Here is a 26,675-nt window from a genome sequence, read left to right on the forward strand (position 1 = left end):
AACTGTTTCTCCAGGAATTCAACATTCCTCTATAACTTAATTTCATTATTTTTCAGTTCTAAAACTGTTTCTCCAGGAATTCAACATTCCTCTATTCAAGTACCAATTAAATTAACTTCAAAGGATAAGGTATGTTTTCATTAAAGAGTATCAATAGCTTTTATTTCATTCTTTATTGATACAATTACTCTTAAAGTCTTATATTTTCATTTCCCTCCAATAAAAGAGGTGAGTGATATATATATATATACCAAATAAAATTGGGAAAGAGATGTGATATGACCATAATAAAACATGCAATAATTGATTTGTGAGATTAATAGTCTAGTTAAGAATATTTGAGAAAGTAACTCATCTTGATTCCTTTAAGCCTATGTTTATAAATATTTGACTTAGAGTTTTTATATTTTGATCTTTCTAGTTAAAATAAGCTTGATTCTTAACTGTTCTCATTAAAGTTCATATGCATGCACACCATATTTTTCTTGCATTGTGCTTGGATCTTTAAAAACTTTTACAGATTAAATAGTTATACAGTCAGCAGCTAAAGGGTAATACAAATTAAATTTTCTGGTGAACTTTTTTTTGCTTTATAAAAGGATGCAGTGTTTAATTGAGTCACTTTTGTAACTTTGATTTTCACTGTGTCTCAAAGCTTTTTTCCTATTACGTATTCTCTATAGATTAGGGAGAAAAGGACATTGGTTGCATTTCTAATGATCTTTATATCCTAGAGGTTGATACAAAATCTTATTTTCAGTTGATATATTTGATGATTTGATTAGTCAGAGAAAAATTGTTACTGTGAAAATTTGTATCTTATTTTCTTCGTTGCTAAATTTTTTTTAAACACCTAACTTTTTGAAATGGATCTTTGTATGTTTAAAAGCAGCCAAACTTGGAGAAGATGTATTCTTACAATACATTTGATAAACTTTCTTCTGGAAGCAACAGTTCAGAAAAAAGGTACAGAATTCACTCAAATTTTCCATTGTCTATACTTACTTTATCATCACTTCTTTTTTTCTTTCTTCCCTAAAAAGAAAAGTCTGTCAGCTGGTGGGCTAGTTCATTTACAGGAGGAAGGTTAAGTTAAAACCTGAGCCTTCAATATTAAATTATTAAAAGTCCTACAAAATAATTGTTTAATAACTACTTTATTAGCTAACAATTTTGGGTATTATTGTTTGCCAGGTCTGTGTTAAATGTTAAGCATTTTATGTGTAATAACATCTGGTTTAATTCTACAACAAGCTATGAGCTAGTTACCATTATTCACACCCATCTTTTTTATTATTATTTTTTTTATATTTAATTTCTTTATTTGTTTATATTTTATGTCAGGTGTAGTCCCCATAGAATTTCCACCACCAATTCACCTTAGTACTTCGTGCTTTTCCCACTTGTGTTTTGTACCCTCACTCTCTCCCCTCCCCTGCAGAATGTCTCTGATTTATAGCTCTCTGATTATTTCTTTTAGGATTGGAGGGAAAAAAAATAATAGTTAAAAAAAGAAAAACAAAACAGTGCAACAAAAATATTCACACCCATCTTAACACATATGAAGTGTTAAAAGTTAACTTGTTAAGAGCATATATCTAATAGACCTGGTTGTCATGTTATTTGTTGACCTTAGCATCTAAACATTTAATTATGTGTATATTAAATATATGGCCTCACTTCATTTGTAAAAATAAGACTATGGGAATGTAAAATGGTACAGTTTGTAAAGACTAAAAGTCATGAGTGCACATATTGTGCTTAAGCTTAAATGACTTGCAAGTGACTTAATAAAGGTGTGATTAATGTACAGAATTACAGAAGATCTGAAGATGGAGAATTTGAAAAACTTAGTGTCGATACACAAATTAAATAGACCATGTTTACAAATAAATCCAGTGAAATAAATTAATGTGCTGTAAAGCTGTTACTCATTTTTTTTTTTAATGGTTTCCTCATTTAGGGAAATAACTGTGGACCTAACAGAAATGTTTACCATAGTAATCAGTCTCCTACACCAGATAATCTCTTTTTGCTTGGCTCTGTGATATGTCATTACTGTTTTTTATGTAAACACAGGTTTATGAATAATTATTTATTTTTAAAGATTTATTTATTTATGTATACAGAACAGGCCAAAAGTGCTGGGTGTGAGAGGATTCACCAGAAACAGAGTGGGGAGCATAACAGGGAAATGTACTGAAATACACTGCTGAAGGGAGCAGCAGGTGGGTCAGGAGAGGTCTGCCACACCATATGGGGAGTCACTCCCTGGCTGGGCATTGAACTCATGCTACAGTGACTATGGTAGCTTCATAGTGCTGTGCTCCACCAGACAGATATGGGAAATATGGGAAAGTTTAAGGAGTATTTAAAGCAATATATGCATTCAGTAAGCTAAAATATTTCTTCATTTAAACATAATTTTATTGTTAAAATTTTATTTGTGACATTTGCAGACTCTGAAATTTGAATTTCATAAAATTTTCATAAGCTATGAAATATTTTTTAAATTTTTTTTAACCATTTAAAAATATAAAACAACATTCTTAGCTTATAAGCTCCACCAAAACAGACCCATGCTATCCTGTGCTTACTGATTGATGGCTCTCACTTGGAGGGGTGGATTGGACAGCAGGAAAGTCTGTTATAGAGACACAAATATGGAAGCTATTGCAGTGAACTTTTGAGAAATAATGGTAGTTAGATGAGGGAAATGGCAGTGGGTTTGGAGAGAAATAGATTTATAATGAATTCTTTACTTAAGAGATGGAATTTTTAAGTCTTGGTGATTGAAAAAAATAGGTGGGTTAAGAAAATTGGACTTGAAAATGATGTTTAGGATTCTGTCTTTGATTGGTGGGAGTGAATGTTGCCATTCCCTTCCCTGGGCAATCTATAAGGAAGAAAGGTTTCAAAGGTTGGAGGTTAGGGGATAAAGGTGAAAATTGCGAGAGAGTTTGAGATAACTGTGGATTCAACCAGAAATTAATTTTCATATGTGGGCTTAGAATGGGAGAGAGGCTTGCATGTGGATAGCTGTTTAAAAAATCACTTGCATTTTTATTAAAATAACGTGCATACATAGCTTGAAGTCAGTGTTCAAAGGCTTTGAATTGAACACATCACTTCACCTCCTTCACAAATCCACTGTGCTCTGTCTTATAAAAGCAGTTACCCTCAAATTTTCCAACTGGTTTCTCTGGTATCTGTCTCCATATCTCTAAGTAACATCCTTAAATTACTGTTTTTTTACTTAATAATTTTAGAAATTTTCTGCTTTTGTCTTGTCATGGTTGTTTAAAGTTTATTTCCCATATCTCTGTCTGTTACTTCCTTTCCTTCAGCATATGCTGACATAAATATTTCAAGTTTTGTTCATGTTAGTAGATAATGTAATGTAAAAACAGATAATACCATATACTTTAATATCACACTACTAAGCCATACTGTGATGTTATAGCCACTACTACCTTAACTGCCCTTGATGTTAATAATTGTATTTTTGGTTTTCTTTTTAGTGTCCCTATAGTAATTTTTTTGTCCTATTTTTTTGTTTTCTTTGTTTTTAGTGTTCTTATTGCTAACTTTGCTTTACTCCCATTTTCAAGCTTGTCTTATTTATTCATTAGGAAAGTTCCTTGACTTTATTTTCCCTCTGATGTAGTGAAATTTTAATTTGTATTATCAAATTTTTAATTCCTAATACCTCTTTTTTATTCTTTTTGTTTCTTTAATAATATAAAGCAATCTTTCCTTGCTTTATGGATACATACAGTATCTCTGCATACCTCTTTAAGTAATAATCAGACTTTTCATCTGTATATTGATAATAGCATTTACAGACAGAATAATTTTTTATTAAGTGCTTTCCAAATATATTTCTACTTCAAAGGCATAATGTCCAGATTTTTGCCAGTATAGATAATAATATTTTCTTTGTGAAAATTAAAATTATTATTTTGCATGTATTAAATTGTTATAAAGATTCCCATAAATACTAAAATAAGAATGAATATAATTACATAATTTAAAGTAAATTCATAAGTTTCTTGAGTTTTACTAATTCTTTGAACTGAATTACCTTCTTTCTGTTTCATATCTATTTTATTGATAGGACTTGGTAATTGTGAAAGTGAAATCATATATCATGCTATATAGATTTTGAATTCTTGCAGCAGAGAGATTTATAAGTATTTCTTATATTTCAGATTTGTTCTTCTGCAAAAAACAGAAATTTATTTTTACTTGGCATCTTTTACATATGCTGTTTTATAAAACTTAATTTTTATAACTTTTCCTATTTGTAATTAATTTATCAATAGGAAACGCCTCTTATAGAAATTAGATTTTTAATCTAATTTATGCCCTATACCTTTCATACAACGTTGTTTGATAATTGATATATTTACTTAAGTATCTATTTATGTATACAAGAACTGGAGTACAGGCTGGAGATGTGGGGGTTGAGAAGATTCACCAGAGACACAGTGGGGAACAGAAAAGGTTTGACTGAAATACACTGCTGAGGGAGCAGTGGGTGCAGACAGGAGAAAGGTGGGTGAGACAGGAAAGGTTTGCTGCACCATGTGGGTCACCTCCCTGGCTGGGAATTGAACTTGTGCTGCAGTGGCTATGAATTGCTTTATAGTGATGCACTTTATAACCCCTTGCGCCACCAGGGCCTAATTTTGCTATTTTTAATTCCTTTTTTTTTTGAGGCGTCAAAAGCAAAATTGCTCCTAGGCTTATTCTTGTTTCATTTTGAAGAAAATTCTAAATAATTTGGTTAATGCCATGCTAATGTTCCTCATGAACCAAGAATTAATAATATCACAGCAAGAATTGTAGTTATATCGCTCTTGGTTAAAAAAAACATTACCGGCCCTCCCTGGTGGCGCAGCGGGTTAAAGCACTGCACTGAGAATCTAAAGCCGCTTCCGCATGAGTTCGATTCCCGCCTGCCCCGGAGGTGACCACATGGCGCGGCAGACCTCTCCTGACCCGCCCGCTGCTCCCCTCAGCAGTGTACTTCATCGATCTGCCTGTTCTGCTCCCCACTCTGTCTCTGGTGAATCCTCTCACCCTCCGCATCTCTGGCCTGTACCCCAGTTCTGTATGAATAAATAAATAAATTTAAAAAAAAAAAACAAAAAACATTACCTGCACTATATATAGGTGAAATACTATTTTCAAAATTTTCATAGCACTTGATTAAGAGGATGGTGTAACAATTGCTGTTTTTAACTATACCAATTTTGTGATGAATCCTAATTATAGTTTTAAGTTTATCATTATGATGAATATAATTGATCCAAATTATTTAAAATCTAAACTATCAAAAATTGCCTTACTGACTTTTTTAAATTGATATATATATTTAATTATTACAAAAGTTTATTTTTACATCATTTTGCACATTTCTTTTTTCCCATCTCGATTGTAATCCCCGCGGGTTTCCCATCACCAAATCACCCGTGTGCCTTACTGACGTTTTAAGGGATAAATGTTACTATTGACTTGGAAAGATATTCTTGTGGTAGGGGCTAGGGGACAGAATGAGAAGTGAACTAAGAGAAAGAAAAACTTCTATTATTTTATTTTCAATGTTTTAGTATCATGATGCAGTCATCAGGAAAATATTACAAGTTTGCTGAACCTGTTATCTCTGCTCAAGAGGAGAAGACTCAGGTGAGACTTTCAGGTAGTGTATGAGAGAATAATTACAATTCTATGCATGCTTAGAATTGTATTGTCACTATTTTATAAACTGTTCTTTAGCTGAGAGTCTGAGCTAGAGTTATTTTATTCTATGGACATCTACAACTCTAAAATAACAGGATAGATTTTTTAAGTATATTTTTATATAGAAAGTTGTGTCTTTGTTTTTTTTTTTTTTTCCCCCAGACTATGTTATATGGCAAATTGGTAGAAGCTAGGCAGAAACATGCCAATAAAATGGATGTTCCTCCAGCTATTCTGGCAACAAATAAGATACTGGTGGATATGGCAAAAATGAGGTAATCACTTTCTATATGTATGTTTTTACTTGTTTTCTTCTAATGTAATAGATTTGCAAAATAGATTAAATGATAATAGGAGTATGGCTTCAGCTGTCACATCTGTGAGGTGCCTGCATTCTGTTCTAGTGATTTGTCTGTGAAGATTTAGTCCCTCACATTTACATGAATGAAAATCAGTCATTTTCAGCAATCAAATCCTGTGTATATGTAAATCTAGCTCGTTATTCATCAGCCCTCCACACATATATTTTGTATGGGTACCAAAGTCTTTCTGAATTCTATGTTTTTATTCCCAATCATGTGTAAAACCACCATTATTCTCATCCCTCTAACATAAGTTCCCATTTTTACTCTTTTAAAGTGGTTTTTAGAAAAAACTTTTTTTCATTTAGACCTTCCTCGTGTGTCTTCCTGTGCCATCTTCGCTCTTGTTCCCATTGTCCTAACTTCCTTAGGTTACCATTCAAGACTTTTCATTTATTGACTTAAACCTATTTTTCAGACTATTGCAGAATTTTGAATAATTTATCTTACATAGATTGTTTAAAATGGATTAAAGGCCCCTTTTTAACTTCCTTATATTGAATTAATAGTGTTGCTTCTGTTTTGTAGTTTCCTTGATTCACTGAAACTATTGTTAGGAAATTCTTCAGTACTTACCTTTAGTACTGTTTTATCCATGAAGTCTTCCATGTTCTCATCACCAAAATAATTCTCTCTGGAATTCATAAAATACTTTCAAGTGAAATTTTCAGATGGCACTTACCCACGGTTCTATTTAATCTTCTAGATTTTAAACTCTGAATGAAAATACTTTTGTTCCTCACCTTTTTGTGTGGTTAATAAATATTTTAGAAGAAATTCTTTCTAAAGAGTAGTTATTTGGAAATTGTATTTTTCTTTTGTCTCCTTTTTAAAGATTATTTCTATCAATAAATTATCTACGAAAGATTTTACATTAGTCCAGAATATTCTAATGTTATTACATTGAATTTATATAATTTTCTTTAAAGATTTATTTTTATTTATGTATGTATACAAATGCTGGGATGTAGGCCAGAGGTGTGGGGTATGATCTCTCACCAGAGACAGAGTGAGGAACAGAATAGGAAGATCAAAATATACTGCTGGGGGGGGGGGCAACAGGAGAGATAGGTGAGGTCTGCTGAGCCACATGGGTTAGCTTCCTGGCCAGAGATTGAACTCATACTCAGTAGTTGGCAATAGCAATGAGAGTTTAACCCCTTTGCCACCAGGGAGGCTCTGAGCTTATATCTTAAAATAAATATTTTATTAACAACATGAATATTTTAAAACCACACTTTAATATTACAAGAAGATACTTAAAGGATATTCAACTGGCAGATTTTCAAAAAGAACATTAACAATCTCTTAGGTAATGGACAAAATAAGAAATAGTGTCTTAAAACCTAAAGTAGTTAGGTTTACTGTTATAGGTAAGTATTTTGTAAATGAATAAGACTCAGCTTTTTACTTCTCCACAGAGCCTCATAGTTTTCTGATTAATGATACTATCAGTGATGAAGTAAAACATTAGGTAATAGCCTCTTTATGATACTGACCTGCTTCCTACTTAGTACTGTGTGTTGTGCTGATGGTGGTAGGTGTGTTTTTATTCATATCGCTAAAACAACACATTTTAAATGATGAAAAGTAAAGAAAGAGATTATAAAACAGGATTCTGTGTTATATATTGATTTTGGTTGTTGAAGCAGCATGTATTTATTAACATCAGTATGAAGCTGGGTATCAGCGGAACATGTGCAGGAGTAATAATGTTCCAATGGCTTTTTGACTTCCTTAGACCCACTACGGTTGAAAATGTTAAAAGGATTGATGGTATTTCCGAAGGCAAAGCTACAATGTTGGCCCCTCTGTTGGAAGTCATCAAATATTTCTGTCAAACGAGTAGTATTCAGGTAAAGTACTGTGGTTTGCGGAGGCTCTGAGACACATATTTTGACCATTTGAAAATTCCCTTTGAAAACATTATTTATCTTTATTTTCGTTTCTACTATTGGACACTTTGAAAATTAATTCATGGGCTTCCCTGGTGGACTAGGGGTTAAGTCTCAACACTACCACCACTAATATCTGTGTTTGATCCCGTTCCAGGAAGCTCTTTGTTGTATTTCAGTAAACTGGTTTATTCTGTTCCCCACTCTGTCTCTGGTAAATCCTTTCACCCTGCCTCATCCACCTCTGGTCTAAATAGCAGTTCTATTAAAAAAAAAAAATTCAGATTGTTTCTCAGTAAATCAACTATAAAAACAAATTTATTATCTCATTTTTAGGATACTAAAGTAGCTGTCCAATTATATCTTTTTAATTTGTTGAGTGTTTTAAAACTTAAGAAATCCTTTTTTTAGGTTGATAAATTCTTTTACTTAAAAATGTACATAGAAATTAAAGTTGCAGAGTTATCCTACTATCTGTTGTTAATTATTATGTTTTTCTTAATGTTTATCATATTACCTAAGAACCATAATCTTCAAGTCATGATATCTGTAAATTTCATGTAAAATATATTTCATGTTATTCTTTTTGGTTTTAGTAATATTTTCTTCTTATCTTTTTATTACTTCTTGCCTGACCATTAAATGACCATTTCCATAAGGATTATTGGGTTTACTTTTTTTTTAAAGCCACATGCATACTCTACTGTTCTGTGTATTGCAGCACCAAAAGGTCGGCAACGTGAGTTGGTGGGGAAAGCTGCTGGATTTGGAGTCACTGAGGGAATTGGAATTTTGATTCTATAGTGCTTTATCCATAACATCTGACCATGTTAATTTATTTGGGTCACCATTTCTTCACCTACACAATGTAAATGATACGTCCATTCCCCCTATGGAGGAAACAACAGATAAATTAGATAAAAGATATGGGATGTATATAAAAGTTGCGAAGAGTTAAAAGTAGGGTGATGTTATTAAGCCTGATTATGTCTATTAGTAGGAAACTTTTCTGCTTTATGTATATAGCACTTCCCTCTTTTGACATAGAATATTCTTAGCAAACAAAATTTTTCTTTTCATTCTCTAATATAAGACATTATGTGAATATTTTTTATATTTCACTTTGGATGTTTTGAAGATGAAATTAACATTTTACCAAGTCATACCAAACTCTCAAGTGATTATTAAAATGTTATCTTCTCTGGCCATTATTGCCGTTTGGCAATATCTTCTTTTGTGGATTAGTGATATTACTTAATAATAGGGAATTATTCTCTTCCAGAGAGAAAAATAGAAGATAGTAAGTAAATGGTCCAAAGGATTGGTATGCAACCTTTCTGACCTTCTGAATAGGGTAAATGACTTTTAATTTAAGTGGTTAGGAATTTTGCTTGCACTGATATGTAGACTGAAACCATTTATTAAAGACGTGTTATTAATAAGCTCAAATATTCATTAAGCTAGTTTGATAAGCACTACTTTTGTTAAGCTTTTAGTATATCCCTCAAAATTTCAAAATAAAATTAAATACTGTCATAATATAAATCAAGAGCTGTAAATGTGAGTGCATGTGGGTATTAAACCTATTAAAATGTCTATTTAGGAAAATTATGTTAAAGTCATTTTATTGAACTGTTTTATGAATATTTTGGTATTTCAGAAATCCTCACCCTTCTCCAAAGATTAATTCATATTGGCAACTATTTAGAAAAGTCTAAAAAGAGATAGGCTACTTTTTTAACTGCACATAAAAAGTAGATTACAAAAGCATGCTGTAATCATAAAATGAGTAATAATTTAAAACAGTTAAAAAAGAGTACGCTCTGGATGAGAAATATTGGCAAGTTTTAAATAAGGTTATTTACTATTATGTTCTATAACATTATACATGGAAATAAGAGAAAACATATATCTGTATTTTCTTGGTAAAGCACTTTTGTTTCCATATCCTATCATTTGGAGATTTTAAAAAATTATATTCGCTGTTTTACTACTTGTTGAGAAATAAAAATAAATGTCTGCTTCAGTTTTCTATGACATATATATGATTCCTAGTTATAAATTTGAATGCTTTGACTCAAGGCAAAATTATGTTTTCCAGACCTTTATTAGGCTTTAGTTAATATTTGGGAGAAGAGTAGTTCACATCAACACAAAAAAGAATTTTAATCTAATACAGCAATAGGAATTAGGTGTTCTGAAAACATACTATGCCTAAATAAAACAGAGCCAGGTGTATGAGTTTCTATTCCTATTTTTAAGGCTTGAGAATGCTGTGCACTGTAGTTTTTAAAAAACATGCATGAAGACCAAATATGTATTTTTTGGGAATACCCACCTGGCTACTCATGTAGCATCTGTCATGGTCTAAGCTAGGTTGTTGTCTTTGGCTTTAGAATCTTAAAGTCTGATGTGTCTTGTCATCACAGAGTAGCTTGTTTTGGAATGTAGATTTGCATTACCCTTCTCTATGAACTTAGTTTTTAGTTGTATGTGTGTGTATATGTTAGTATACGAGTATGGGAATGCAAATTCATTAATTTATAGTGAGAAATAACAACTAATAAGTACCACTTGCTCTAACTAGTGTATTCCCTTCAATGGAAGAATGATATAGGAAGCTTATTTGTCTGAAACTTTAGGAAGCTTTGTATGTAACGAGAAATTTTGATAATGTCTAAAGTAATCTCTTAGCAACAAAGACAGACTGAGGCATTTTCATCTACTATTTACCAAGGAAATTGTACTATTAAAATCTAGTTAGCCAGACTGTCTTCTCATCTAAATAGTGCTTGATTAGGCCTTGCCTGCTTTTGTCATTCTACCTTTTCTATTCATATCTTTCCTCTAATTGATCATTTTCTGTTCAAATAATCTTTTGTACATATATGACTTGGTTATATTTTTTGCTTATTAGAGTCACATTCTAACTCTTACTAGAAATTATTACTCTTAAATTACTGTGCTGCATACTTTGGATGTTTCTAACCTTTTAGTCAGACTTAGATACTACAATTTTTGTTCCATGAATCCTAAACTCTTTATGGATTTGCGAGTATAATTCACAGTGGTCACATTTCCAAGATCTTGGCATTGGAGAATGCCTTTGTTTCATCCAAGTAGAGACTATACTGTAGTCCTGGGATTTTGATTGTAGGCATTCCTAGATTAAGGCCCTTATTTCTCAATGTTAGGTAAGGCTTCAAATATAAACACTCATTTTCATTTAGTAGCAACTATTTTTCCTTCAAAAATCTGGATGTTCATCAAAAATGGGGGTGGGTGGGGAGGGAAGTGCACAGGATTATGGTGATGGCACACGGGTGACTTGATGATGGGAAACCCGCAGGGATTACAATTGAGATGGGAAAAAAAAAAGTACAAAATGATGTAAAAATAAACTGTTATATAAAAAAAAATCTGGATGTTCATAGAAATAACCTGGAGACCCTAGGTCTTGTGGTATGGTATGGCTTCTTTGTTTGTCCAAGCAGTTTTTGTCCCAGGAATCTTCAAACTAATCTACAAATTCACTTTTTGTTTAGGGTAGGAAGGGACTAGCATGGGTTATAGCAAACAAAGTTCCGCTGAATTTAAGTCCTTTAATTTGGTATTGGTTCTTAGATTTTAGAAAGTAAAGACTTTTGTAGGGAAACTATTCATATATGTGAATCTTATGTCATAATTCTATCATAACTCTCAATATTCTTCACTGTTCATACTTTAAAAAACTCCAGTATTTCTTTATTATTCTTATTTTTCAATTCTCCCGACTTCTCCTGTACTTTTTCTTTTAAACATCTCTGAAGGAACCATAATTAAGAGTTTAGATACTGCTTTTAGTTTAGAGCTACAGTTTCTATGTATCTTTTTTTAACTATATGGATAGTTATATATTTTTTACTATATATGCAAAATTTACAGCTATGGTATCAACATTTGAATATCAAGATTCTTAATGAATTCATTTAATATTCACTTCTAGGGAACTAATTTAGAGGTAGAATGTACATTAGAGTTTATTTTTTATTCTCTTATTGATTAAAGGGGAGACTAGGAATTTGTAGTTTTGTGGCATATTGTTACTAAAAATATTAATAACTTCTTTCCTTTTGGGCCTCCTTGGTGATACTAAGGGTTAAGACACAGCACTGTGAAGCTGTGTCCCTGCAGCACAAACTTGAGTCCAGGCCAGGAAGATGACCCTCATGGCACAGCAGATCTCTCCTGTCTTGCCCACTACTCCCCTTAGCAGTGTATTTTAGTTGATCTGTCTGTTCTGCTTCCCACTCTGTCTCTGGTGAAAACTCTCACCTCCTGCATGTCTGGCCTGTACCTCAGCTGTTGTATGCATAAATAAACAAATCTTTAAAAAAATAACTAATTTCTTTTATCTCTCAATATGAAAAAAGGAAAATTTCTGACTATTCTTTAGAAATTAAATTTAAATCCTAATGGTCATATTGATTTGATCTATCATTTTATTAATATTAATGATCATTTGTTACATTTAAAATTTTGTAGACAGACCTCTTTTCAAGCACAGAACCTCAGGAATGGCAAAAGAAGAGTCTGGTGGTGAATAATGAAGCCTGCTCACTTTCAGATTCTATGGCCATTACATATTCTTTATTCCAAGGGAAGAAAATGTCTTTGGTAAGTGTTGCTTTCAATTTAGAGGAACTATTAAATTTGAACCTAAACATGTTTTTTCAGTTTTCTATTATTACAGCTGAGTCTTGGGATAAATTTCTTTAAATTCTATGATATTTTATATTGTTTTACTTCATATTTATTTTTATTGTAGAATATTCTCTTTTTTTGCTCAGCTCATCATTGCAAGTTAAGTTGAAATAGTAGATAAAGCTTGATCATGATATATCACAGTTACTGGTAAACATATTGATACCTTAGGGATATTACATTTGACTGTATTTTAGAGCTTTTAAAAAATGGAATTAATGGTTTAAAACTATTAGTATATATACTGCTAAGGAATAATTTCCAAGACACTACTAAGTTAAAAAAGGAAGATTGCAGAGCGGCATTAAAAACATGAACATGCCTGTGTATATAGTCATGCTTTTATATTCATATACCCTTGTTTATGTATATAAAAATGAAGAGAATGGCTCAGAATAGTCAAGAAGCCACAAATACATTTAAAAATACAAACTTGCTTTATTAGTAGTAATATTCTATTTTTTTAAACCATACCTAATTCTCTTTGGAAAAAATCTGCCATGATAATTGGTCACATTTAATGTGTCTTCATTGTCTGGTATAAATTCTTAAGCTGTTGAAGATTTTTTTCATGTATAAAATGTAGATTATATCTTAATGGACTAGGGACAGAATGATACTTTCAGCTAAATTTCACTAATTTGAATGCCTGTCCTCTGTGACATTAAATTGACTTGAAACAAATTATTGGGTCTAGTGCCTGCTTTTCTTAATCTTTGTGTCTTTATTTAGTAGACTGTTTAACACACTTCTAATTGTGGCTAAGGCCTATTATAAATAAAAATAGACTTTCATAATCATTTAGTAGATGTTCTAATTAGACAAATTCCTTAATTTAAAATCCTAGAGCCACACAAGAAGGCAAATAATTCCATTTTAATTCCATTTTACTATTTTTGAAACAAATTACTTGCTACATAGATATTTCAAGTTAATCTTCTTATTTAAATAGTAATAGTCTTATTTAAATATTTAAATAGTCTCTTATTTAAATTTCAAGTTAGTCTCTTATGCTTGTGTATGTGTAATTTGATTATCTGTGTAGTGTAACTTTCTAGTTTTCTGATTAAAATGCATTCTGGTGTAGCTAGGATAGAAGATTTGATGTATGTTATTAGAGATACATGGTTAAGTATAAAAGAGTAGTATATCTTCATTTATGTCTTTTGCTATCATTTGGTTATATTTTATTTTGTAATATGGTGGTGTTTTTATATGTGCCTCCCAGGAGTCTGAGAGGGTCTTGCCAGTTAACCACAAATTAAGCATACCTACAGACCAATTAATCAGGAGCAATAATACAATTAGTTTTATGTAATTTGATGCTTGGTATCAAGTAACTCTGACATACACACTTAGTACACAATGTTTAGTAGAAAAAGGGTAGCTATTTAATGAAAGTAATTTACAACTTATCTTTGGAGAGTGAAAATATTGCTGTAAATATTCCATATTGTACAAGTGTCAAAATTCTTACAAATACAATCCATATTCACCCTTTCCAAATGTATTAAAATAGAGTATCATGCAACAAAAGCTTAATGACTAAACTTTCTGAGAGTTTAAAAATGTTTTACTTAATTCATATCTTAAATAGATTTGGCATTGCATTTGTTTACAAAGCCACGTAAATTCATGCTACTGTCCTAAATTTGACATAATTCATTTTAAGTTCTATATTAGGAAAATGATGAAAGCCCTTGCTAAGTTGTGGTTTGTTATCTTATGACTAGACCCAATTGAAAACACCTTCTAAATTCTTCTCAAGAATTTTTTATAGAATGTACTGGAGACTTACATTATCCTCAAGCTATTTAGGATTTGTCTTCTTGGAAATTCATCTAGCTAAAGTATTGTGTGTTTTCTTAGAATATTGAATTACACTATTCTATATTTTCAAAAGCATGTAAGTCATTAGACTTAGAAAATTTCTACACTGCTACCTAGTAGGTTTGAAAGTGAATAATAACAGATAAGGCTTGATTTCTTATCTAAACCTGGATGATTTTGTTTAATTCATTATAATAACTATAAAAAGTAGAACCTGTGAAGTTTAATGTGGGTAGTTTCAAAGAGTTAAAAATAGGAATTTTAAGCCAAGATTTAATTCATTGTTTATTTCTCAATAAATTTACACTTGAAGATTTTTTACATTTTATTTTCAATATAGTGGAAACTTGTAAAACTTACTGGTTGTTTTGCTGTTGTTTCTCTAGAAGAACATAGCTGAGCATAGAATCCTGCCTCTTACAGCAGTTGGCATGCACTTATCCCAAGCGGTGAAAGCTGGCTACCCCGTCGATACGGAGCGGGCAGGCCTGACTCTAGAGGTTCAGAAGATTATTGCTGATGTTATCCGAAACCCTCCCATTAACTCAGGTGATAACCATGACCTAGTCTACAATGTTAATGACTTGAGTTGTTGAACTCAGATGAAGTAAACAAGCAACCCACTAATATTTTTCATTTTAACAGCATTAATTCTTTATGCTGCTATGAAAATCTAACTTTTGTTATTTTTTGGTCATTTTAGAAACAGCAAGTCTAAGCCTGTAATAATCTTGTTTTCATCTTCAGATTACAACTACCACACCTCTCCTCATATAATGTACTTTTTTCTTTCCTAGTACTACCTTATTGAATGAAAAAAACACCTTTTCCCTCCATATTCAGTCTTTTAGTTTATCACTAAATCTTTTTATTACTTGTCATTGATTTCAATTAAATATAGCTGTAATATATCTAATATATACTTTATATATAATATGTATTTTTACATGTTTTGTGTGTGTGTTTGAGGCAACATTAGTTTACACTATTATTTGTGTATTAGAAGTTTAAGAATACCAGGTATTGTTACCATAAGCATCCTCCAAATGTTGTTACTATAAGCACCCTCCAGGTATTGTTACTATAAGTACCCTCCAGGTGTTGTTACCATAAGCACCCTCCATAAGACACCCAGAGTCCACCACCATGTCCATTGTCTACCCTCCCTGCCTTATTCTTATCTCTTCCATTTTGGTAACTTCAGTTCTATAGTCAACTTTTGAGGTTGGTTCTTAATTTGGTTTTATCTGTTTATAAGTGACACTATTCAGGATTTGTCTTTCTCCCGATTTACTTTATTTAACATAATCTCTGCAGCCACCATAAATGACTTATTTCATTTAATATACATGTATGTCACAAATGGTAAGAATTTCTTTCTTGATAGTTGAGATTTAAGTGCTTATTTTTTATTTTATTTTTTAAATTAATAGTTTATTTTTACATCATTTTGTGCATTTTTTTTTTTCATCTCAGTTGTAATCATGGGCTTCTCATCACCAAATCACCCATGTTCCATCACCATAGTCCAGTGTATTTCCTTCCCTCCACTGTAAAACTGGATCTTTACCTGATCCACCCACCTGTATTTAGATACTTAGGTTGTTTCTATAGCTTGGCTATTGTAATTAGCACTGCTAAGTAGCCTTTCTAATCAAGAGTCAGTGATGTCAGTCATTCTCATGACGAAGGGATAGATCAAGTTCTGTAAGCCCCCTTGAGGAAGAATTTCATTATGTGGCTTTGTAGAAGAACCTTGGCTTAAGTCCTTTCTTGTTCTATAGCTTTTTAATCCAATTTGTTATTCACTTTTTACAAAGGTAATGATGAGGTACATTAGAAATACTGCTAATTTTTTTTTAGATCATGTAAAACTCCCCTTGGATTATATAGGGGAGGGGTTATGAAGGGGGGAACCTGTGAGTGATAGCATCTGCAGTTTTTTTGAATCCTCTGAGTGCAGAACCAGAGGACAGAAAAATATCCACATATAAATGAACCTGCACATTACAAATCCATGTTGTTCAAGGTCAACTATAGTTGTAAAGTTACAGAATTTTAGACTTGGAAAGGAAACTGAAAATTAGAATATTTTTACTTCCTACTCCTATCCTGTTCCTAAGGCTTATAGTCACAAAATTTTTTTAATATCATGTCTAATGAATGGCAAGTTTTTCTTTTTCTAAACCATGTGGAAGTTGTACTACCAAGATTTTTTTTTTAAAGATTCATTTATTTGTGCATACAGAACTGGCGAGAGGCTTCACCAGAGACAGTGGGGAGCAGAACAGGCAGATCGACGAAGTACACTGCTGAGGGGAGCAGTGGGCGGGCCAGGAGAGGTCTGCCGCGCCATGTGGTCACCTCTGGGGCAAGCGGGGATCGAACTCATGTGGAAGTGGCTTTAACTTCTCAGTGCTGTGCTTTAACCCGCTGCGCCACCAGGGAGGGCCATACTGCCAAGATTTTAAAAGAATGAAATACGCAATTTCTAATTCTGACATAGGACTTGGGTTTGTAAGCCTCTAGTTGATGATTAAAATAATATACTTCATTATATTCAGGTTAATATTTTTGTATATCTATATCTTTAAAGGTTTTCTATCATGTGTAGTGCTTTTTACTTTCTTAGTTTAGTAAATTTAATTACTGATAGCTTTTTAAATTAAGAAATATTACAGTTAAGCAAAATATATGTAAAGAAAATTTCTCTTTACTTGCACAGCCTGGTTTAGCAATTACCAGGGAGATGAGAAAAACAGTTGAAATTAATAGTCACTGAAACTTTGGTTAAAGCATTTGTCTTATCACCATACACCGAATACATACAGCACATACATTCTTATTCAGAAATAAATGTTAATTGAAATTTTGAACAGTAGAGGACACTTTTGAACATACTTTAAAAAGTTTCCCATTTTTCTGTTAATATACTATATATAGGTTGTACATATAATATGCATGTGTATATTAATTGTTGCTTACTTCCAAACAAAACTTGAAAAAGTTTAGAGGATTGTGAAAACATAAGCTCTAAATTTCATTTCTTTTGATTGTACATTTATTGTTTAATAATCATTTCTTGATGTAAAATTTTACTTTTGAATTTTTGTTTTTCCTTGATAAAACATTACTTGTTTTCTTATTGCAGAAAATGTTATTGAGCTTTAAATCATAAGAAGTGAAGATATACATGCTATTATTAACGATTTAGATATTTTGTTATTGAACTGTAACTATAAGTATTTTCATGTACAAGGCAATTGGCAATTAATTTGCAGGACCCTGAATTGAGTAATTTTCTGTTTTATGTAATAATTCTTTTACCTTTAAGGAAAGTATTTGTGAATTAAGAAATCACATGTCCAGTTTTCACATGCTATTTTCTTTACTAAGTAGATTTTGTCCTTTTAACACTTAACATTTAAAGGAATTTGTACCTTTTTGTTCTTTAAATTTAAGTTTCTTTTATGGAGTTAATTCTAGCTATCCTTAATAATAAATTAAGCAAGACATTTAATGAGGTGCCTAGGTAATATTTTAAATGATTTCATTCTCCCATTCTTTATGTGCATATAACTGGAAAATTAAAGGCGGCTTCCAAGGGACTTGCCACAAAAGTAAAGGTAATATGATCTCTTCTAGAATAGTGAAGAAGTGTAGCCAGTATTCATTATTTCATTTTCCAATAGCTATTTTTAGCACTTGTTTGGAAAGTTAGAGCAGAATAAGAGATATATCTTAAAATTAAATGCCACTAATTTGTATTTGTATATTGTATTTCTTGAAGCTAAAAATATAAAGGGTACTTAAGAAAATGTACAAGCTAATATATGAAATTTCTAATTATATCTACACATTACATTCTTATTACAGTATAATAACTACATTTATTTATTCATAATGGTTTTAAATGAGAGGGAATATTTATACATCTCAAGTTAGAAATAAATTGAGTCAAATGGAATAAAACATCTCACTTTGTCTTTAAAATAGTTTAGCCCATAACTGTGATCAAGAGTGTGTGGATTTTACATAAAAATTTGGTTTATAAATACTACATTTACAGTATAATGAAATTAAGCATGTATTGTTTGTTTATACAGCTGAAAAATACAGAAGAAAATGAATATAACACTTGTTGGCTAGTGTATGGGATAATTTGTATGGTTTTTAGGGCAGATGGAATGTGAGTCACATGAGTAATTTAAAATTTTCTAGTACCGACATTAAAAAAGTAAAGGTAAATAGCTAATTAACTACATAATTTAATTAGTCCAATATATTTCAAATATCATTTCCACATTAATAACTATAACAATAGTTAATGGGATATTTTATATACTTTTTTTTTGTATTTGTACTAAGTCTTTGGAATCAGATATATCTTATTTATAACATCTGAATTCTGAATGCTAATTTTTTTTTTTTTAAGATTTATTTATTTATTCGTACAGAACTGGGGTGCAGGCCAGAGATGAGGAGGGTGAGAGGATTCACCAGAGACAGAGTGGGGAGCAGAACAGGCAGATGGACGAAGTACACTGCTGAGGGGAGCAGCGGGCGGGTCAGGAGAGGTCTGCCGCGCCATGTAGTCGCCTCCGGGGCAGGTGGGAATCAAACTCATGCGGAAGTGGCTTTAGCTTCTCAGTGCAGTGCTTCAACCCGCTGCGCCACCAGGGAGGGCCTCTGAATGCTAAATTTTTTTTTTTTTTTGAATGCTAAATTTTAACCTGAAATACTTAATTTGTATTTAGCTTTCATAAAATTTAAAGGTGAATAAAGTGAATTAAGATGTCCAGTTTGTTTCAGTGTACTTCTAACTACATAAAAAAGTACTAAATTTAAAATACTTAAAATTAAGAACTCAGCTTCTTAGTTACACAAGTCTTGTCTTGAGTACTCAGTCACTATATGTGGTTGGTTGTATTTGTATAAGTCAGAGCTAGCTTGGCAGTATACCTCAAAATATAAAATTTGTATAGCCATTGAGCTAGCAATCCATTTCTAAGTACCTAGGAAAAATGGAAAGATACTTGTAGTATAATGTTCATGAAAACATTTTTATTTTCAAAGAAAGACAAATGAAAGAGAACTGAAAGTAAATTCTAATAGACATATACAAAAGATGACTTCTCAGGCATAAAAATAATAAAGTAATAAACTTGGTGGAATTTCAGTATATTAAGATGATATAATGTCAGTGGTTAAATAAGATTTTAGTTTTGTTAAGGTGTGATGGTAATATTGATGATTTTTTTCACATTAGAGGTAAGTTGGTCTTTTCAACATCTTGATTGACATCAGTTATGCATTTTCATAATTAGAAAAAGAGTACATACTTAATAGTCAGATTTTCAGTTAGCTATATAACCTTATCTTCATGACCTTAAAAAACAAAAAACAAAAAACTACACTATTTTGGGGATATCCTGAAGTAGCAAGGTCAGATCTTTGGACGAAAGTAAAATTTAAACTTGAATTCAAGTTGGTATTTAAAAATACTTGATTGCTAATATGAATTTGTGTCAGAAATGTTTATTAACAGATTTATAAGTTACATGAAGTTTTGTGAATAATTTCTAAGTTGCTTGATTTTACAGTTCTTTAAAGCATTACAGATGAATATGATGTTGCAAAGAAGGTTTGAAACATGAATAATGGTTTCAAGGATACCACATAGTTTGTAGATGGGAAGAGACTGACAGTCTGAGTCAGATCTGTTGAGATAGAAAAGATTAAAAATTACTTGATTCTGAAAATAAGATATATCTTTCCCAGATAACTCATTTAGTTAATATGCATTTAAAATAAGTGTTATCTTACATGGATGGAGCTGGAAGGGATCATGCTTAGTGAAATAAGTCAGAAAGAAAAGGAAAAATAGTGGATGGTTTCACTCATAGCAGGAATATAAAGGACCAGGGAGAAAATAACAATAATAATGAACAACTATATACCAGAGACATTTTACGGGGTGGAGTGGGGAATGGAATAAAAAATGGGGGGTGGAGGGGAAGTGCATTGGACTATGGTGATGGCACACAGGTGAATTGGTGAAATGAGATGGAAAAAGAGACAAAATGATGTTAAAAAATATATATATATATATTATTTTTTTAAAATGTTGTCTGTTAATCTATAAGAATCATTGAAAAGGTCCTGTTTATTAGCATCTTATTTACAATTATGATTAACTTTTCTTTGACGTTATTCGAAAATTTGACTTGTCATTGATATTTGGAATTTGTGGCATACTTAATTCCTGTAGGAGTAATTCTATAATGTGGTTCTAATTCTCAGGACAGCCAAAAAAACAGTAAGATAAGTAATTTAAGGATAGTGTATAGCAGTTATCTGACTTTGGGACTTTGAGTCAGGAAATACAGGTTAGCAGGAATGAGAGGAACACATTTTTATTCCATTCTAGAATTAGGGGGATTTGAAAGAGGCAAACGTTTTGTCAGTCTTTCTCCTTTTCAATTAAATATTACCATACCCAACTTACAGGTTTCCTAAAATGTCCTGTGTAATTTATTTAAACTCTTATTTTTTGTTTTAATATTTTCACAGATATACACAAAATGAAGCTAATTAGAATGTTTGTTCCCCAAAACATTGACACATACCTTATCCACATGACAATTGAGATGCTGGGAAAAGATTTTCACAATAGACTGTTATGTCAACCTTCTTGTGATTCAAAAAAAAAGAGATGCCTCGTCAACTCTGAAGAAAGCTGTTCATGTTCTAAGAGAAGCAAGGAAGAAATAGATGCTGATACCAAGGTGTTAATTGTATGATGATGAATTTTTTCATATAGTGTTAGTTTATATTAGAATACTATATTTTAAACCTGTTATAAATTCTGACATGAGCACTTTAAAGAATCTATCTGCTATAATTTCCTTTGCTGTTCATAAATCTGATTTGACAAAGTCATTTTTTAAAATAAAATGGGTAGTTGGTATATACTATATACTATATACCTGTTAAGTTTCTTGTGTGGAATGTCAGCTTAGATTTTAATTCTGCATTGTATTAACTATACAGCTTGGAAATTCTTTCCTAGGTATAGTTAATATTGGCATATGGAAGTTCATGTGGTTAATGAAAATAAAAACAAATTTATTATAAATACCCTAAAAATGTCTTATTAGTATTATTCATCATACTCTGTTCCTGTTAAGTATCTCAGAAGGTCAATTTATTGCTTAGGATCCAGTAAATTTCTTTTAAAGATTTATTTATTTATACATACAGAACTGGAGTACAAGTCAGAGGTACAGGGGTGGTGAGAGGATTCACCAGAGACAGTGGAGAGCAGAACAGGCTGTGCCCTAATCCTTTATGCCACCAGGGAGGGCCCCTAAGTACATCTTAATGTGATTTTTAGCATGATCAGAGAGAGACTATGAGTTTAGTACTATTCTAGGCGGTACATTTTATTAAAATTAAATGTTTTGAAAATATTTTAAGATAAATAGTAAGAGATTATAACCACAATTATTGCTCTATTGTAAGATAAATAGTAGAGTAACTATTCTTTGATAATGTGACTCTGTTAAATGATTGTATAAATTTGAAAATTTGACCTTAAGTATCTGTAAGATCTAAAATCTTGCTATGCTAAAAGTTCATAAAACCTAATAATTAAATAGAATATTAATGTTTAGATGATAAATTCAGCATGATAGTAGATGGTTGCTAATGTTAATTAGTATTAGGAACTCCATTTCAGTTCTAACATAATTTTTATAGAAATTTTCTTGTATTTTCAAGATAGTTTCCAAGTTCAAAAAACTTGGTTCAAAGAACCATTGTTGCGTAATGTTCAGAATATGGAAATTTGGTTTATGAGATACATACCTCTGCCACTTTTATCTGGACTTTCTCTTCCCTTTGTCTTTACTATATATTTCATGCTTACTTTTGACTTATCCTCTCATTTCTCCTCAATATGGGCATTCTCTTGGAAGACAGCATTAGCTGACTAGGAGAGTTTATATAGGAGCTGTCATTTTAGCCACTTACCAGTCAACTGGCATGACCCTTCAGTCAATTGCTATTGGGTTGGGCAAATTGCCTTGCTATTTTCAGATGTTGTTATCGTGCGTTCCAGTTTACACCTGTGGTTTCTTTTGGGATTTTCCTGTCCCGGGCTCCTCGTTGTTTGTCTGTACCTTTTCCAGTACAGATGCTACACATTATAAATCTTATGGCTGTTGGTGGTTTGTCCTCACATGCTTATAGTTTGAGTATCCTAAAAATATCTTTAAACTTAGTTTCATTGTAAATGGAGCTGGTAGATTTTAGTGCTATTTGGTTCAAATGCTTTGTTTAGAGATTTAAAAACTCTGCTGAGCCTACCAGTTGTGTACCCCAAAACTCTCCTTTTTATCACCTTGCTTTTTGTTTTTCTTGACTGCATGAGAAGAAAGAGTGCAATTTCCTGCCACATCACTGAATTTGGTTATAAATTTAAATAATCAGTATTATTTACAAACTATTTTAAGATACTTAGGGCAAAAAAATCCCTTATAGATAATGTTACATCTATCATTGTTAAAATTTAGTACTTCAAGGGCCCTCCCTGGTGGCACAGTGGATTACAGCACAGCACTAAGAAGCTAAAGCTACTTCAGCATGAGTTCGATCCCCACCCGCCTTGGAGGTGATCCCACATGGCACAGTAGACCTCTTCTGACCCACCTGCTGCTCCCCTCAGCAGTGTACTTCATCAGTTGGCCTGTTCTGCTCCCCGCTCTGTCTCTGGTGCATCTTCTCACCGCCTCACACCTCTGGCCTTACCCCAGTTCTGTATGCATAAGTAAATAAATCTTTTAAAAAAAATTTAGTACTTCAGAATATTAAAATTTTTCTCAGCTTTGCTTTTTTAGGTATCTAACTTGGCTAAGAAAATGGTATATGCTATAACTGTTTTGAATTCTATAAAAATTATAAAGGTTGATGGGACATGTCCTGGTGCTAGTTCATCAAAAGAAGAGATTCACAGAAATTCAATGAGACTGACTTCTTGGAATCAGCCATCCAGCGATCCAGAATTAGAAGATTTATTTACAGATTCTAGTTCACAGGTAAGTTGATTTGATAAAATTGTTTTTTTCCCCAAATTTTATTGATTTGCTAACAATTATGTAAGTATATAATTTGGGGAGCACAACTTCACACATCCATATATATAACATTCGTTGTTAACTGTCTACCAACTTTCCCAGGCAGTAATCCTATCACCTTCCACCCCTTATTCCCTTTTTCCTCTCCCTTACCTCCCTGGTAACTAGTGTGTTTTTCATAGAGTCTGAGAATATTCTTCTTGTTTTGCCAGTTTGTTTTATTTGGTTATTTATATTATACAAATTAATATAACCATCTGGTAACTGTCTTTTCTCCTTCCATTTCACTTAGCATAAACACGTCAAGATTAATTCATTTTTGTCTTAACAGGCAGTATTTCATCTTTATCAATAGCTGAGTAATATTCCATTGAGCATATATTCCACAATTATTTTATCCAGTTGTCTGTTAATGGTCATTTATGTTGGTTCCGTAACGTGGCCGTTGTGAATAATGCTGTTATGAACATAGGAATACATAAAATTGTTTTTTGTATTTCATATTTCATAGTGGTTGGGTAAAAATATAGCAGTGGTTTTTCCATTTTTACTTTTTGAAGAATCTTCACACCATTTTCCATAGAGGCTGTACCACATTTCCATAGAGGCTACATTCCTACAAAGAGGGATGAGATTTTCTTCCTCTTCCTTGTCAACACACCCTGTTTCCAGGTTTCTTAATGTAGACCTTTGTCACAGAGTGAGGTAATATCTGTTTGTGATTTTGATTTGAACTTATAATTGGTGATACATTTCTTCACTTGCCTATAGACCATTTGAATGTCTTCTTTGGAGAAATCTCTGTTATAAAGTCTTTTGCCTGTTTTAGTTTGGTTTTGTTGTTCTTGAGTTTTAGGAGTTCTTTTCATTTTATAGAAAACAACCCTTAGTTACACACATAATATGCAGCTATCTCTCCCAGTACACTGTTGACTGTTTTTGTGGTGATTTCTTTCAAGATACAAGCTTTTTAGTTTGTTATATAGTCCCATTTGTTTATTTTTGGTTTTGTTGCTGTTGAAGTATGCAACCTTGTGGTTGATGTCCACAAGTGGAATGCCTGTGTTTTATGTATTTTATGGTATCAGGTCTTATATACAAGTCTTCAACCCACTTTGAATTTTTGCATATGAAATTAAGTAATGGCCTCATTTCATGTTTTTCATGTGGCTATATAGCACTATTATTTTTTCCTCCAATTTTCTTTTTCTCTCAGTTGCTTTGGCTATTTGGGGTTTTGCTTCCTTGAGATATATCTGGAATCTAACTAATTGCTAGCAACTGTAGTTACCTATGACAACAAAGGATTGATACTAAGCTCTTTTAAGTCTTGAAGACTTGTGATTTGTACAAGCCTGTCTTATGCTCATAGTCCTTCAATAAATAGGTGAGTTGATCTTAGAGAAAAAGCTTTTCTCCTTTCATCTTTGAGTATTCTTGCTGCTGTGGGCTTTCATATTTGTTTTTTGTATTTGTTGAGGTTTGTTCCTTGTGTCCTCTTTCTTGAGAGCTTTTTTTTTTTTTTAAAGATTTATTTATTTTGTGCATACAGAACTGGGGTACAGGCCAGAGACTCAGGGATGGCGAAAGACTTCACCAGAGACAGAGTGGGGAGCAGAACAACGAAGTACAGATCAACGAAGTACACTGCTGAGGGGAACAGCGGGTGGGTCAGGAGAGGACTGCCGCGCCATGTGGTCACCTCCAGGGCAGGCGGGAATCGAACTCATGCGGAAGTGGTTTCAGCTTCTTAGTGCAGTGCTTTAACCCGCTGCACCATCAGGGAGGGCCCTTAAGAGTTTTTATAAGTGGGTTTTGGATCTGATCAAATGCTTTCTCTACCTCTATTGAAATGATTGTATGATTTTATCTTTCCTTATGTGTTGAATCACAGTGATTGATTTGCATGTGTTGAACCATCTTTGCATATCTGGAATAAATCCTACTTGTTCCATGATATATGATCTTTTAAATGTATTGTTGAATTTACTTTGCTAAGATTTTGTTGAGGATTTTTACATCTATGTGCATTAAGGATATTGGTCTGTAGTTTTCTTTTTTTGTGATATCCTTGTCTGCTTTTGCTATCAGAATGATTTTGGCTTCATAAAATATATTTAGAAGCATACCTCCTCAATTTTATGAGAAAAGATAGGTGCTAGTTCCTCTTTGAAGGTTTGCTAGATTTCAGTTGTGAAACCACTTGTTCTGAACTTTTGCTTTTGGTGGGTAATTTCTGATTACTGTTTCCATTTCCATGTTTGTGATTGGTCAGTTCAAATTTTTTATTTCTTCCTGTTTCAGTCTTGGGAGAGTGTATGATTTAAAGAATTTATCCATTTCACTTGGGTAATAACAACTCATGGGCATAAAGATGTTCATAGTAGTCTCTTATGATTCTCTTGTGTTTTTGTGATCTCTATTGTAACTTCTCTTTAATTTCTCATTCTGTTTATTGGAGTTTCTGTCTTTTTCTTAGCGAGTCTAGTTAGAGTTTTCTCTTTTGGTTTCATTTACCTTTTGTGTTGCCTTTGGATTAAAAAAAAACACGTTCTTCAGGAACTTTTAATTTAGATTTAGACTTCATTTAGCATGTAAGCCCCCATAAATTATGCCAAGCATTATGCATGCATACATTTATCAGTTTCCTTCAGAAGTAGATTTTTAGTTTTTAGCAGGTTCTCAAAAAGTCCATGAAGCAAAAAACAATTTAAGAAATTTAATCATCAATTTTTTTTAATATCACCTATATCTCAGCATCTCAGCAAGGTGCTGATAATGACTGAACTGTGCTCTTTTATTCTTTCTGCCATTGTGGATGTAGAAGTTACATGGTTTTTCAGTTACAGGTGCACCCCATGTACATGTTCCAGGCAAATACATTAAATTTTCCATTGTGGGCTGACCCAAAGCTAATATACAATGTGACATAGATGTGAAATAATTTCACAGTTCTCTCCTTC

General features: G+C 32.2%; 1 protein-coding gene across 4 annotated transcripts in view; it reads left to right on the forward strand.

Moving 5' to 3' along the window:
• The window catches only part of WRN (Werner syndrome, RecQ helicase-like), a 102,941-nt gene that overhangs the window by 74,695 nt on the left and 1,571 nt on the right, over positions 1-26,675 (forward strand). For 3 of the 4 annotated variants that reach the window (XM_012724736.1, XM_012724738.1, XM_012724739.1), the window contains 9 exons: positions 57-129; positions 890-966; positions 5,616-5,691; positions 5,908-6,020; positions 7,849-7,963; positions 12,527-12,658; positions 14,962-15,124; positions 21,149-21,372; positions 23,542-23,673. In XM_012724736.1, the coding sequence (XP_012580190.1) occupies positions 57-129; positions 890-966; positions 5,616-5,691; positions 5,908-6,020; positions 7,849-7,963; positions 12,527-12,658; positions 14,962-15,124; positions 21,149-21,372; positions 23,542-23,673 (1,105 nt within the window). The remainder of the gene's footprint in view (positions 1-56; positions 130-889; positions 967-5,615; positions 5,692-5,907; positions 6,021-7,848; positions 7,964-12,526; positions 12,659-14,961; positions 15,125-21,148; positions 21,373-23,541; positions 23,674-26,675) is intronic. The other variant, XM_012724737.1, reaches the window with a different exon arrangement.

The sequence above is a fragment of the Condylura cristata genome, unplaced genomic scaffold (genome assembly GCF_000260355.1).
Source record: "Condylura cristata isolate star-nosed mole 26May11 unplaced genomic scaffold, ConCri1.0 scaffold00014, whole genome shotgun sequence".
Classification (NCBI taxonomy): Eukaryota; Metazoa; Chordata; class Mammalia; order Eulipotyphla; family Talpidae; genus Condylura; species Condylura cristata.